The sequence below is a fragment of the Physella acuta genome, unplaced genomic scaffold (assembly GCF_028476545.2).
Source record: "Physella acuta isolate Inbredline_101_S28 unplaced genomic scaffold, ASM2847654v3 ptg000258l, whole genome shotgun sequence".
NCBI lineage: Eukaryota > Metazoa > Mollusca > Gastropoda > Physidae > Physella > Physella acuta.
The window spans coordinates 780,710-794,416 of record NW_026731777.1 but is presented as its reverse complement, the minus strand read 5'-3'; the positions used below and the strand labels follow the sequence as shown (position 1 = coordinate 794,416).

The 13,707-nt window shown below is 36.2% G+C and overlaps 1 protein-coding gene across 1 annotated transcript; it reads right to left on the bottom strand.

Moving 5' to 3' along the window:
* Nucleotides 1-2,493: 2,493 nt before the first annotated feature.
* Nucleotides 2,494-10,985, bottom strand: LOC131938881 (F-box only protein 39-like). Its single transcript, XM_059297103.1, has 8 exons — nt 10,842-10,985; nt 7,939-8,191; nt 7,409-7,681; nt 6,399-6,554; nt 5,615-5,811; nt 4,981-5,115; nt 4,775-4,848; nt 2,494-3,072 (listed from the first exon to the last, which is right to left on the bottom strand). Exons 1-8 carry the CDS (start codon nt 10,905-10,907, stop codon nt 2,886-2,888), a joined length of 1,341 nt encoding a protein of 446 aa, XP_059153086.1. The 5' UTR covers nt 10,908-10,985; the 3' UTR covers nt 2,494-2,885.
* Nucleotides 10,986-13,707: the final 2,722 nt, after the last annotated feature.

Sequence of the window (13,707 nt, the reverse complement as noted above, 5' to 3'; positions counted from 1 at the left end):
GTTAAAGTTTTTGAGAAAAAATCTGCTTGTTTTAAATTCTATAATTCAAGTGGTATTTCTACCAATGAATATATCGATACATTAATTAACGTCATTAAATGAATTTGTGATTAACAGTTTGGTAAAAAAGAACATCATTTTCTACCTAAATACGTATTTTACTGCTCTCTTCATAGTGCAGATTCTCTCAAGTAACCAAATAGACAAACAAAAAAATAAATATACAAACTAGTAAACAAACTTGAGTTGTAGTAGTATACTAGACTACCCGTTTTGTAGTTAGATAACTGTGGGTTTCGGGGGGGGGGGGGGGGGAGGAGGTCATCCATAAATGACATCACGTCTGTCACACAGAGGCGTAGCGACCCTTTTCTGCGCCCGGGGACAAAATTTTCGATTTGAACCCCCCGCCCCCCGCCCCCTCCCCGGCAAGATTTCGATATGCACCCCCATCAAACTTTCGATGTGCACCCCCCACCCCCTCAAGGTTTCGATTTGCACCCCCCCCCCCTCAAACTTTCGATTTGCACCCCCCCCCCCTCAACATTTCAATTTATTTTTCCAACCCATTTTGGCGCCCCCTAAGGTCGGTGCCCGGGGACATATGTCCCCTTCGCCCCCACCCCCCTCGCTACGCTACTGCAGTGTCACTTATCGTCACAAAAAAACAGACCCCACATTCAAACATGTTTTTTATCATATAAAAACACCGAAAACAACGATTTCGGACTATCCCTTCATATGCTGACGTCACAGGTGACTTACTCAACCCTACTTCACCTGCCCAGTGTCCCACCAAGTCTCAGACAACATGTTTTTATCGTTTAAAAAACCCATTCCAGCCGAGCATGTCTCTGACCACACTATCCCTTCATATGCTTAGGACAAACAAACAGGTGCACTCTACTTCACCTGCCCTGTGCCCCGCGAGGTGCTGATAGTGAACCTTGTCATTCACATGTAGGCCTTAGGAAAAATAATTGAAAACGTTGTATAAAGAAAATATATTATTTAACTAATACTAAAGTCATAGTTCTAAACTTTTATATAAATTGTGGTTAATCTACCCATGAATATATCTAAAAATTAATTAACGGCTTTAAATTAGTTTGTAATTAACAGTGTGTTTAAGAAGGAACAATATTTACCACTCAAAATACCATTTAACAAATCAGAAAAACAAACAAACAAAAAATGAGTTATCAAACATCACTATTCAGTCAAAGTTAAGCTATTGTTCTAAAACTTTAAAACAAATGTGGTTAATCTACGTATGAATAAATCAATAAATTAATTAACGTCTTTAAATAAATGTGTCTGTCTGCAATAAAAAATTATTCTCTACCTACATACTATTTTACAGCCCCCCATATAAAGCAGTTTCCTTACAGTAAGAAATCAGACAAACAAATAAATATTCAAACATGTAAACAAAGTTGAGTTTTAGTAGTATTAGATAGATTTATTTCTTTTTTTTTTACATCTTATTATTTATATAAACAAATGGCGACGAGAATGTAGACTATATAATTGTTTAAAGAGTACGTATTTCATTTTTCAGGCTATTGTGTTGAACAGAGATTTAAAAAAAAAATAACTGTTTTTTTTAAATTGAATGGTATATAAACAACTGAAAAATGTATATATATATATATATATATATATATATATATATATATATATATATATATATATATATATATATATATTAATTACAATAAAATAATTTCGAATACGAATGTAAATGTTATAGAAAATACACTAACTGTACTACTTAATTTTTTTTTTAAATTAACATGCATTTTCTGTAGATAAACTAGCAATAGCTACATAATTCGTCTTCTGCTAAATATGTTTTAGCACCTATTCGATGCATGAAGCTAATATGCTCTAATCAATTGCATAGTATTTTCTTTACATGCTTAACTTCTGTCTACTGCATGATACGTTAGATCAATATCATCATTGAATGCGGTTAATCGAATGGTTAAATTCTGGGTACCATGCAACACACGAACCTATGATAAAATATTGATTTTCTGTGAAGGACAGCTAGTTGATCATTTTTGTGTTGATCATATTAAAATGTAACCTGCACAGTGAATTTATTTTAATATAGACCCTTCTTTGAAATGGGATCTAAAGGTAAAGAAAGAAACTTAAATAGTACAGCCTGTATTAAATAAAGTGTTTACAGTTTAAAAAAAATTACAGACGCAAAACGATAAACGTTGTTAACCTAAGTAGCTGAAAAAAGTATACAAGTTTTTAATGTTTGAAATCTCTAACTATAAATTGTTATGCAGTGGTCTAATTGACGTTTAAATAAAATATCATTACTGGGTTTTTTTTCCCTATCTACAATGATTTCTAAATTGTTTTAATACAGAGATTTCATTGCAATTGATTCCCTTGATCAAGTATACAATCAAATATGGGAAATAATTCACTCTAAATGCATTTGAAACTACTTATTGTTATTATTAGTAAATATTATTATACAAATCAAGAGTTTTTCTGACATTTTTCTCCGGTTGGTAACTTAAAATCACCGAGTAGAAGGGGTGCAATTATCAGCTTTTTAGTATTGTTTTCATCATTTTTATTGTTCTATAACTGCTGGCCTCCATGTTATTGTTCTAGAACTGTTTACCTCCATACTATGGCTCCTGCGCTAACCCTCTGTTTAAGATCTCACCAAACCATCCCTAATCAGCTTTCAATAGTTGTCTCTTCATCTAGCTCATCTTGACATTGATAAATTGATTGCAAGTCAAAACTTAAAACAAATAGTTAAATGGACCCATTTTTTTAGGATAAATAAAAAACACAGATGCTAATGTGTACTACCTTGTTTTACCACCGATCTAAAAAAAAAACATTCGTCAACTGGTCAACCCGGTGAACTCTCCTGACCCCACCTTCACAACTTGACCGTTCAGTGTGACGTCACATGACACTGGACATCGCGTCATGACATCTTTTATTGCCAGCATGTACATCTCTACGTCACCACTCTTGTAGCTTTTCAAACACAGGGACAGGGTGTCCAGATTTTTGCACGCCTGCAAACTGTGGACACACAGGTAGGGTAGGAATAACAGCATTACATCCATTGATGGTACACAGGTAGGGTAGAAATCGTAAACATTACATCAATTTATGATACACAGGTAGGGTAGAAATAACAGCATTACATCCATTGATGATACACAGGTAGGGTAGAAATAACAGCATTACATCAATTTATGATACACAGGTAGGGTAGAAATAACAGCATTACATCAATTTATGATACACAGGTAGGGTAGAAATAACAGCATTACATCCATTGATGATACACAGGTAGGGTAGCAATAACAGCATTACATCAAACAGGTAGGGTAGAAATAACAGCATTACATCCATTGATGATACACAGGTAGGGTAGAAATAACAGCATTACATCCATTGATGATACACAGGTAGGGTAGAAATCACAACATTACATCCATTGATGACACACAGGTAGGGTAGAAATAACAGCATTACATACATTAATGATACACAGGTAGGGTAGAAATACCAGCACTACATCCATTTATGATACACAGGTAGGGTAGAAATAACAGCATTACATCATTTTATGATACACAGGTAGGGTAGAAATATCAACATTACATCCATTGATGACACGCAGGTAGTTTAGAAATAACAGCATTACATCCATTGATGATACACAGGTAGGGTAGAAATAACAGCACTACATCCATTGATGATACACAGGTAGGGTAGAAATAACAGCATTACATCCATTGATGATACACAGGTAGGGTAGAAATAACAGCATTACATCCATTGATGATACACAGGTAGGGTAGAAATAACAACATTACATCCATTAATGATACACAGGTAGGGTAGAAATAACAGCATTACATCCATTAATGATACACAGGTAGGGTAGAAATACCAGCATTACATCCATTTATGATACACAGGTAGGGTAGAATTAACAGCATTACATCACACAGGTAGGGTAGAAATAACAGCATTACATCCATTGATGATACACAGGTAGGGTAGAAATAACAGCATTACATCCATTGATGATACACAGGTAGGGTAGAAATAACAGCATTACATCCATTGATGATACACAGGTAGGGTAGAAATAACAGCATTACATCCATTGATGACACACATCATAAAGGCACACCGTACTTAACAGTTGAGCATTGTGCTGACTACACCATATGCCGGGCTCAAGATACATACAAACTGTAGTTCATCGACCCTATAGTTCGTTAGGTCTAAAAGGGGGGCTTTACAACTTTATCTGTGAGTTGCAACATACCAACTCTCCCGCCACTTATCAGTGATAAGAAATAAAGAAATATAAAATTGGTTTCATTGATTTAGAAAACATCAAATATACAAAAAGACATACAATGACTAGAATGTAAGCATATCATCTTGCTACAGCTTAGGCGATGTGTTTAACTCCTTACAAACAGGGCCGGCGCTACCTATAAGGCGAACTAGGCGGTCGCCTTGGGCGCTGGCCGTAAGGGGGCGCTAAAATGGGTTGGAAAAACAAATTGAAAGTTTGAAGGGGGGGGGGGGGGTTGCAAATCGAAAGTTTGTCCCCGGGGACACAAAAAAATGCGTGGGGGGGGTGCGCTTTTAATAAGTTTTGTCTCCGGCACTACTTACAACTCAAACAACTAATGTGGTTTAGCCAAAAAAATCTATTTTAAAAGCCTCAAAACACAGAAGAGCAAAGCTCACCTACCTTTTGAACACAAGCTCAAAGCGTTCCGTGTCAGGGCGGACACCCGTCTGTAGATGAAGGTGGTGTATGGTATTCTGTAAACACAGACCAATTATATGATTATAATCATGAGTTTTTGTATTCAAGATTCATAAGCGTCAACTAGCCTACCTGAAAGTTCTGTATCTACTTTTTGCATACTACCGGGTCCCTCTCATCCCTCTCACCTGAAAGTTCTGTGCCACATGTTGAAAGAACTTCTCTAAGTTCTCTTTAGCGATGGCGGCACCAGCTTTCCACTTGACTTGATAGAGCGGCATGGATGGTGTGAGTATCAATGTTGGGTCTTGGGAGTACGACTCCTGCATGGAATAAGGTTCAAATTAATTTGCAATTCTATATAGAATTATGTCTGATCCTCTTGGAAATAATACATTGTTACTCAGTGTAATAAATAAATAAAATAATAAATTCAACGTGAGCAGTTTGTTGAGCTACTGCAGTAAAAGCGGATGTGTGCAGAGGCGTAGCTAGGGGGGCGGGGGGGGGGGGGGACATATGTGTTGGGTTGGAAAAACAAATTGAAAAGTTTGAGGGGGTGTTTGTAAATCAAAAGTTAGGGGGAGGGGGTGCAAATCGAACGTTTGTCCCCGGCCGCCGGGAAGGGTCGCTACGCCTCTGTATGTGTGTTAAAACTGTTAGCAGACAGACACAACTTTTAGGTTAATATCAAAAGTAAACTGATGTTAATATTTCCTGTCTTTCTTTTTTTTTTAGTGTTTATTAAAAATTGTTATACTGAAGGTTTGTAAAATCTTGTTATACTGAAGGATTTTATGCATTTTTAAAACATCAGCTCACAAATTTGTGCTTGATGTGAAAAATCGCTTTTAGCTCAGGACATGCCGCTGTAAGCTTCTCCCATGCTAGAGCGGTAATTTGACTTTCTAACTCTGGGATTTCATCAGCTCGAACTGTGATCAACTTGAGGCTGGTTGTTGTATTAGCCAGGCTGAGTAGCAGGTCATCTTCCAGATAACCATAGCTGAGGTCAAGGTCTGAAAGTCACAAGGCCTCTCGTTATGTGGCATATGGTAAACACACGAGAAGAACATACGAAACTAAATATTACGGTTATATAGAGTCAGTCTTTTGAGAACTAGGCGCTGTGTTGTCAAGGTCTTGTTAGAGTTAGGTGGTCAAGGTCTTGCAAGATATAGATGGTCAAGATCGAATCAGAGCTTAGTGGTTAAAATCTGTTCAGAGTTAAGATGTGTATTGTTAAGGTCTTGTTAGAGTTGCGTTGTAAGAGTCTGGTCTGAGTTAGTGAGTCAAGATCTTATCAGCATTGGGTGGTATTGTTAGAGTTGGATGGTCAAGGTACTTTTAAAACGGAATGAACTGCTACATTGAGAAGTGTTTGTCTACTCTCCAGACTAAATAGCGATTAATGAACACGAGATATAATCGGAGTTTACTTCCATGTACATTTATAAGCACCATCATAAGCCATCACACTTATTCATAGGAGAATAAAAGATTGATTATTCATTACACTAATAATAATAGTTATTTACTTAAAATGTGCAAGACTAGAAAAAAATATTAATTCATGTAACTATAAAAATGACGTAATTCATCCCACCTGATAACTTGCTGAAACCAGAGATGGCGTTTCGAAATTGCGGAAGATAGCTCATGCTATTATGGAAACTACTTTTCAAGCTAACGAGCCTGGCGATAGCAAGGGTATGTAGCGTGGTGCCGCAGTATTTGCCAGCTGCTATCAGCAATTTCATGCCTTGGGATATATAAATAAAGTTTCTACTTATTGTTTATTTATGTTAGACGATACATGAGCATGTTTTTGTTTTGATTATCTGATACATTAGCATGTATTTGTTTTGATTATCTGAAACATTAGCATGTATTTGTTTAGATTATCTGATACATTAGCATGTATTTGTTTTGATTATCTGATACATTAGCATGTATTTGTTTTTTGATTATCTGAAACATTAGCATGTTTTTGTTTTGATTATCTGATACATTAGCATGTATTTGTTTTGATTATCTGAAACATTAGCATGTTTTTGTTTTGATTATCTGATACATTAGCATGTATTTGTTTTGATTATCTGAAACATTAGCATGTATTTGTTTTGATTATCTGATACATTAGCAGTATAAAAATTTCACAAGTAATTGACCCCACTGAGCCACAATCGGGTCAACTTAAAGACAAACCTTGTTACATTTATGCAGTGGCGTAGCGAGGTCGGGTGTCACCCGGTGCGGCACTTAATGGTGTCACCCCCCCCCCCCTCATATTTTCGATTTGCACCCCCCCCCCCCTCAAACTTTCAATTTGCACCCCCCCCCCCTCAAGTTTTTCTCTATATTTTGCTATTTTTTGCATTGGTGTCACCCCCCTAAATGGTGTCACCCGGTGCGGTCCGCACCACACGCCCCCCCCCCCTCGCTACGCCTCTGCATTTATGTAATTGAACTGTCTTGTAGACACCCAACGTCTCGCCGTCTATCCCGCCCCTCGTGTTGTTTCTATTGACACATCTCTCTAAGCCCAACATAAACGGTCTATAAATTCCTGTAAGCCCACCACTCAAGGCCCGATGTTAGACTGTCCTAACTAACCTTGCCTCACGGTAAGAATTTCCTTGAAACAGAACCTCACAGACTTTTCGCTATTGCTAAGGTCAAGGACACGAAGCTGTCGCTGGACTTTCAAGAATCTCTTCAGGAGTTTAGCGACCTCAGACAACGGCGTTGACCTTTCCCCACCGCAATACGTTTCCAAACTGCTCAGATTTTTCAGTCTGAAGGTCAACAGCTGGTGATTCTCTGAATTCAAAAGGCTGGCTAAAAACAGATACATCTTCTCTGAACAAGATGGGTGGTATTCCAATACTATTCAAAGCAAGAAAATTTACATGTGATTTACTCATGAAACTACACTAGTAATTTACTCATGAATGTACACAAGTAATTTACTCATGAAATTAGATATGTAATTTACTCATGAAATTACAAACGTAATTTACTCATGAAATTACACAATTAATTTACGCATAAAAGTACACGTGTAATTTACGCATGAAATTACACATGTAATATACTCTTAATATACATACACATACATTTTTACTATACTCTGTGTGACTTACCCAATTGAAGATTTTCAAGTTTTTTACATTCTACCTTAATATGACGTAATGTTTTGCCGGTGATGTCAACAAACCGGATGGCCTTTTCGTCGCTTTTACAGTCAAAAACAAAATCTCCGGACTGCCACAGGGACGGCACTGAGAGTGGGCGGAGCCAGGACTTGCAGGTGAGGGCGGCGTGGTACTTGTCGCTGTTGCTAAGGTAACTGAAGACTTGCAGCAGAATCTCGTTCGGCAGCTGGCTCCAGTCAGGCTGAAATTGTATTAAACAAGTTGCCTGGTAGACACCAGAGGCGTAGCGACCTTGTAAATCAAGTGATATTTTAGAACATCTTGTGGGTATAATAGACTCCCAACCTTTACTCTCCCTTTCATTGCACCTCTATATATTACTTCAACAACACCAATGAAATCTTGCTTGTGCTTGAAACTACCAATAAATTTGGTGTGATCAGGTGTTCCCCAATCAACCTTAATATGTTGACTGTTGAAAAAAAAGATTGTGGAAGTTATGAGGAATATATCAAAGTACTGTGTGTAGATGGCCACTTTATCCACTTCCACTTAGCATATTTCTGCTATGTTAGCCAAGTCATCTGCAGTTTTTGAGAGAATGTCATATAGTTGTAAACAGCTAGCATCTGTGTGTCTCACAAATCTCTATACCTGAACCACATCTTTAGTTTTACGTATGACTTTGTCAACTTCTTCTTTTTAGATGATAATGTTGTAAGCAAGTAACTCATCTTAGAGGACTTTAAACATCCAATAATATAACCTTGTTGAGACTGCACAGTTTAGGTCTTCAGACTGAACTTAGGTTGTCATAGGACACTATAGGACGTGAGTATAGGACACTATAGGACGTGAGTATAGGACACTATGGGACGTGTCTTGGTAAGACCTTAGTTTAGCGTCTTAAATTCAAACGAAACTAGTTATATGCGGTAGAGGTAACTAATGAATATTTCTTTCATTTGGCCATATGTATGACATATTTTACATAATATAACAGATAATTGATTAATAAATCACAATCCATGACCAAACCAGTCAAAAACATCCTGGAATAAGCTTTAAACTACCATGTTCGAGACAACAATAAGTAAATACAAGCAGCGGCCATGTTTAAAAACAATAATAGAGTAGTTTCCCTTGAAAAATTGTCTATTCGCATATCTGTTGTGTTGATTTTATGGTTTAACATGAATTTTTATTTTTATTATATATGCCTGTATTGTAATTTTTCTTTTTTTAATATGGTTGAAATGAATGACTAATAGACCTTTTCAGACTTAATAGTGTGCATCCAAGACCACAACAATTGAGTGGAGGTCGAACTTTTGAACACTTTTTTTTATGCAGTAATCAAAATATTAATCAACATTAGATCGCAAATAAATGATGTCGATCTTACTGGGTTAATATAGTTATGACAGCGGGCACTATTACAGAACAAATATAGTGATGAACCTATTGTTTCAGATAGAAATTGTGATTTGTGGTGGGGACAGGTTGGGTAGAATTCATGCGATGTGATTTTGAGACGGGTCAAGAAATGTAATTAGCATGCTGAGTCGCATTTCTTGAAACCAACCGTTTTATCCCCCACTTAGCACATGGTCACCGAGTTAACGCTCGCGCGTGACGCATGTACCGGTACCGCCGACTGTTTGGCTAATTATATGGGAAAAAACAAGCACTGCCGTTTTGACACTTATGCGACGTTTAATTTGATTACTTATGTTGGTGTTCAATTAAACAGCCCCTCACACATCTATCCCTCGTCCATTTAAACATACGTGGTTATTTCTGCAAGCTTGCTGTCTTGAGACTTTCGGCCCTTTAAAAACTTTTAAGCTCTCACCGTATAGAACTAGACTACCCATATTAAGCTCCAAAAGAAATTTGGTGAAAACAGGATGGCCGTCCGATTTTGAAGCTGCTCTGCGCTTTATTAAAGCACAATGGACGATAAGAAGACACTTATTTTAAGTAAATTATTGATCTAAATCTTGATACATTAAAAGTGATATTCGAAAATTAAGAGCTGTGTATTAGGCCAGACAGTCAACATGATATTTAAATTTAAGTCCAAAAAACTGTCCTCAAAAGATGTAACATTACTAAATTTTTGGGCAGTTTCGCGCTATTGAATTAAAGTACGTCATCTCACAGAGTGCGATAGCCTACTGGTGCTCTAACGCGGCCCCATGCTTATGGCCGTATTCCTAACGCACCGGATTATGACTTGTCGTGACATTGACAACGAAATATGATGGAGGTTGGGGTTTAATTAAGGTAAAGAGAAGTAAAAAAAACTGTCATAATTTAAGATAGAATCACTAAAGGGAAAAAAACAACCTAAAATGAAAATAGCGAACACTCAAACAATAATTTAAAAAACTCAAACTGTAAGCCTATAGATCAAGTAATGAACAAATAAACATTATATCTAGCACAAAAGTGATTTTATACATAGATACAAGTTGCATCTCACAATAGTTCTAGAATTGATGGTGTTGTTTGTTAGTAATTTCAGTTTTTAAATGGCAGAATTTTAAACAAAATGCTTTGTAGGCTTATACAAATACAAGACAATCATATTTAAAATCCATTTCCATACGAATAGAAATGGAAGGGAAGCTACTCTAAATAATATTTACTATAAGTTACTATCTCGAACAGGGTTGATAAAAATTCATTTCAGGATATTTAAATTGATTTAACCATCAATGATGATCTATTATTAATTATCTATAATATTTTATTAAAATATACAAAAATAAACTCATATTTAAAGCCAGATTCATTAATTCTAAATAATTAACTCTCTCCCACATTACTTAAGTTGTTTTAGCCGAATTCACGACGCTACACTAAGGTTTTACCCGTGGCTTTACCTGTGTAGTCCCACCCATGACAAAATCTACAGCTGCCTGTTTGAGACTGCTTAAATAAAATGCCATGGTAATCTAGAGGGTTGGTGCAGTTTTCTTTATCTGGTTTAGTTAAAGATGAATTTTTATAAATATTTACAGTCGCGCCATTTTGTTTACAGGATGTTGAAATTGTTGCGCTACACAAGTTTTGATGACGTTTATTGAATGATTTCAATGAAAGCACTTTGACATCTTAAACTTCAATGAACTCGAGCGAAAAAAGTCTCAAATGTATACCAGAGGCCCATTAAATATTTTTAAAATCATGCGCGGCTTAGTTATAATTAAAATGGTTTTAAAATCATGTCTGTTTTTTTCGGACTTTACTAAAGATTGGATGTATTTTTTAAAAAATATTTTATGTAACTAAATAAAAAGTAAAAGAAAATTAAAGACAATTTGGTTTTCACGTGTAATGGCGACATAAACAATGGCATCCTGCTATTCGATAGGCTAGCATACATTTTATTGTGCAAATTGAAAGCGAAAAAAGGAGACCTGTGTCATTAGGTTTAAATTAGCATCGTTAATTAGAAACTATATCTATATCTGCAAAGTTTAGTAAATAAAAAAAAAAATTGATTTGGGACCAATCAATATATGTCTTACGAAAGTGAAACATCCGGTTATAATTTAGGCTTGATGAAAATAATTAGAAATTACTTTCAAGTTCTCTTGATTTACAACTGTTATAACATTGATTCTAAAAACTTTAACTTTCCGAATAATTTATAGGCTTAAGTTTTTATGTTTTATTATTTTTATGATCGCTTTGATTGCAAAATCTTAAAAAAAAGCTCGTTTTTATTACATGTCAACAATATGATGGAAGGTTTCTCGACAACTCAGTCCCCCCATTTGAATTCTCTAATGATTTTGGAGGTTATTAGATTAGGATAATTACATCTGTCTATTTTATTACATTTTTACGAAATTTTTAGGTGTTTGATAATGATTCCTGCATTTATTTCCTTCACAATATAATTAACTTCTTTAATCTGTTTATTTCTTTGGGTCGGAGTTGACGAGCGATATTTTGACCACTTCTACCAGAACGATTGCATTCAATCAGTGGGTCAGGACTTGGCGACAATGCAATTGTTTGAATAGGATTAATTAATTAATTTTTATAGATAGATTAAAATAATATTTCCTTCTGAAGTAATGATGTTTATCGCGCTATCATTACTTTTAAAACAAAAACGAATAACTGTGCGTTTATGTGACTATATTTAGTCATGCAGTTCTAGTCTAGTAGAAATCTTGAATTATTGAGTTTTGTAACCAATACTAGTGTTACCTGCCAACGTGCATTTATCAGGATCTAATTTGGTTGCACGTGATGTGGGTCCGCAAGTTTTTATATTCTGTTTTCCTTTAATTATTACCGGTCTTTCCATGTCATGTGACCTCTGGGAGATCTATGTAGGGGAATTTTGACTTGCACAAAGGCAGTATAACCTATTGTGTCGTGAGATCAAGACTAGCAAGACGGCAATATAACCTAATGTGTCGTGAGATCAAGACTTGCACGACGGCAATTTAACCTAATGTGTCGTGAGATAAAGACTTGCACGACGGCAATATAAGCTAATGTGTCGTGAGTTTTAAGACTAGCAAGACGGCACGGCAGTATAACCTAATGTGTCGTGAGATCAAGACTTGCATGACGGCAATATAACCTAATGTGTCGTGAGATCAAGACTTGCACGACTGCAGTATAACCTAATGTGTCGTGAGATCAAGACTTGTAAGACGGCAGTATAACCTAATGTGTCGTGAGATCAAGACTTGCACGACGGCAGTATAACCTAATGTGTCGTGAGATCAAGTCTTGCACGACGGCAATATAACCTAATGTGTCGTGAAATCAAGACTTTTAAGACGGCAGTATAACCTAATGTGTCGTGAGATCAAGACTTGTAAGACGGCAATATAACCTAATGTGTCGTGAAATCAAGACTTTTAAGACGGCAGTATAACCTAATGTGTTGTGAGATCAAGACTTGCAAGACGGCAATATAACCTAATGTGTCGTGAGATCAAGACTTGCACGACGGCAGTATAACCTAATGTGTCGTGAGATCAAGACTTGCAAGACGGCAGTATAACCTAATGAGTCGTGAGATCAAGACTTGCAAGACGGCAGTATAACCTAATGTGTCGTGAGATCAAGACTTGCACGACGGCAGTATAACCTAATGTGTCGTGAAATCAAGATTTTTAAGACGGCAGTATAACCTAATGTGTCGTGAAATCAAGACTTTTAAGACGGCAGTATAACCTAATGCGTCTTGATATCAAGACTTGCAAGACGGCAATATAACCTAATGTGCCGTGAAATCAAGACTTGTAAGACGGCTGTATAACCTAATGTGTCGTAAGATGAAGACTTTTAAGACTGCAGTATAACCTAATATGTCGTGAGATCAAGACTTGCAAGACGGCAGTATAACCTAATGTGTCGTGAGATCAAGACTTGCACGACGGCAATCTATATACTACTAAAAGTCAAGTTTGTTTACATGTTTGAATATTTTTTTTTGTTTGTTTGTTTGTTTGCCTGATTGACTATTGCTCATGGTTGCACTCATCGTGGAAAGCTGTAAAATAGTATGTTGGTAGAGAAAATTTTTTGTTTTAAGACAGACTGTTAATCACAAATTTATTTAAAGATGTTAATTAATTTATTGATTTATTCATACGCAGAGTAACCCATTTTTTTTAAAAGTTTAGAACGACCACTACACTCGGCGGGACCGTGACGTCACAGTTTTTTGTTTACTCTTTAGTACAATAAAATGGCGGCGTCTATCGAAGAAAATTG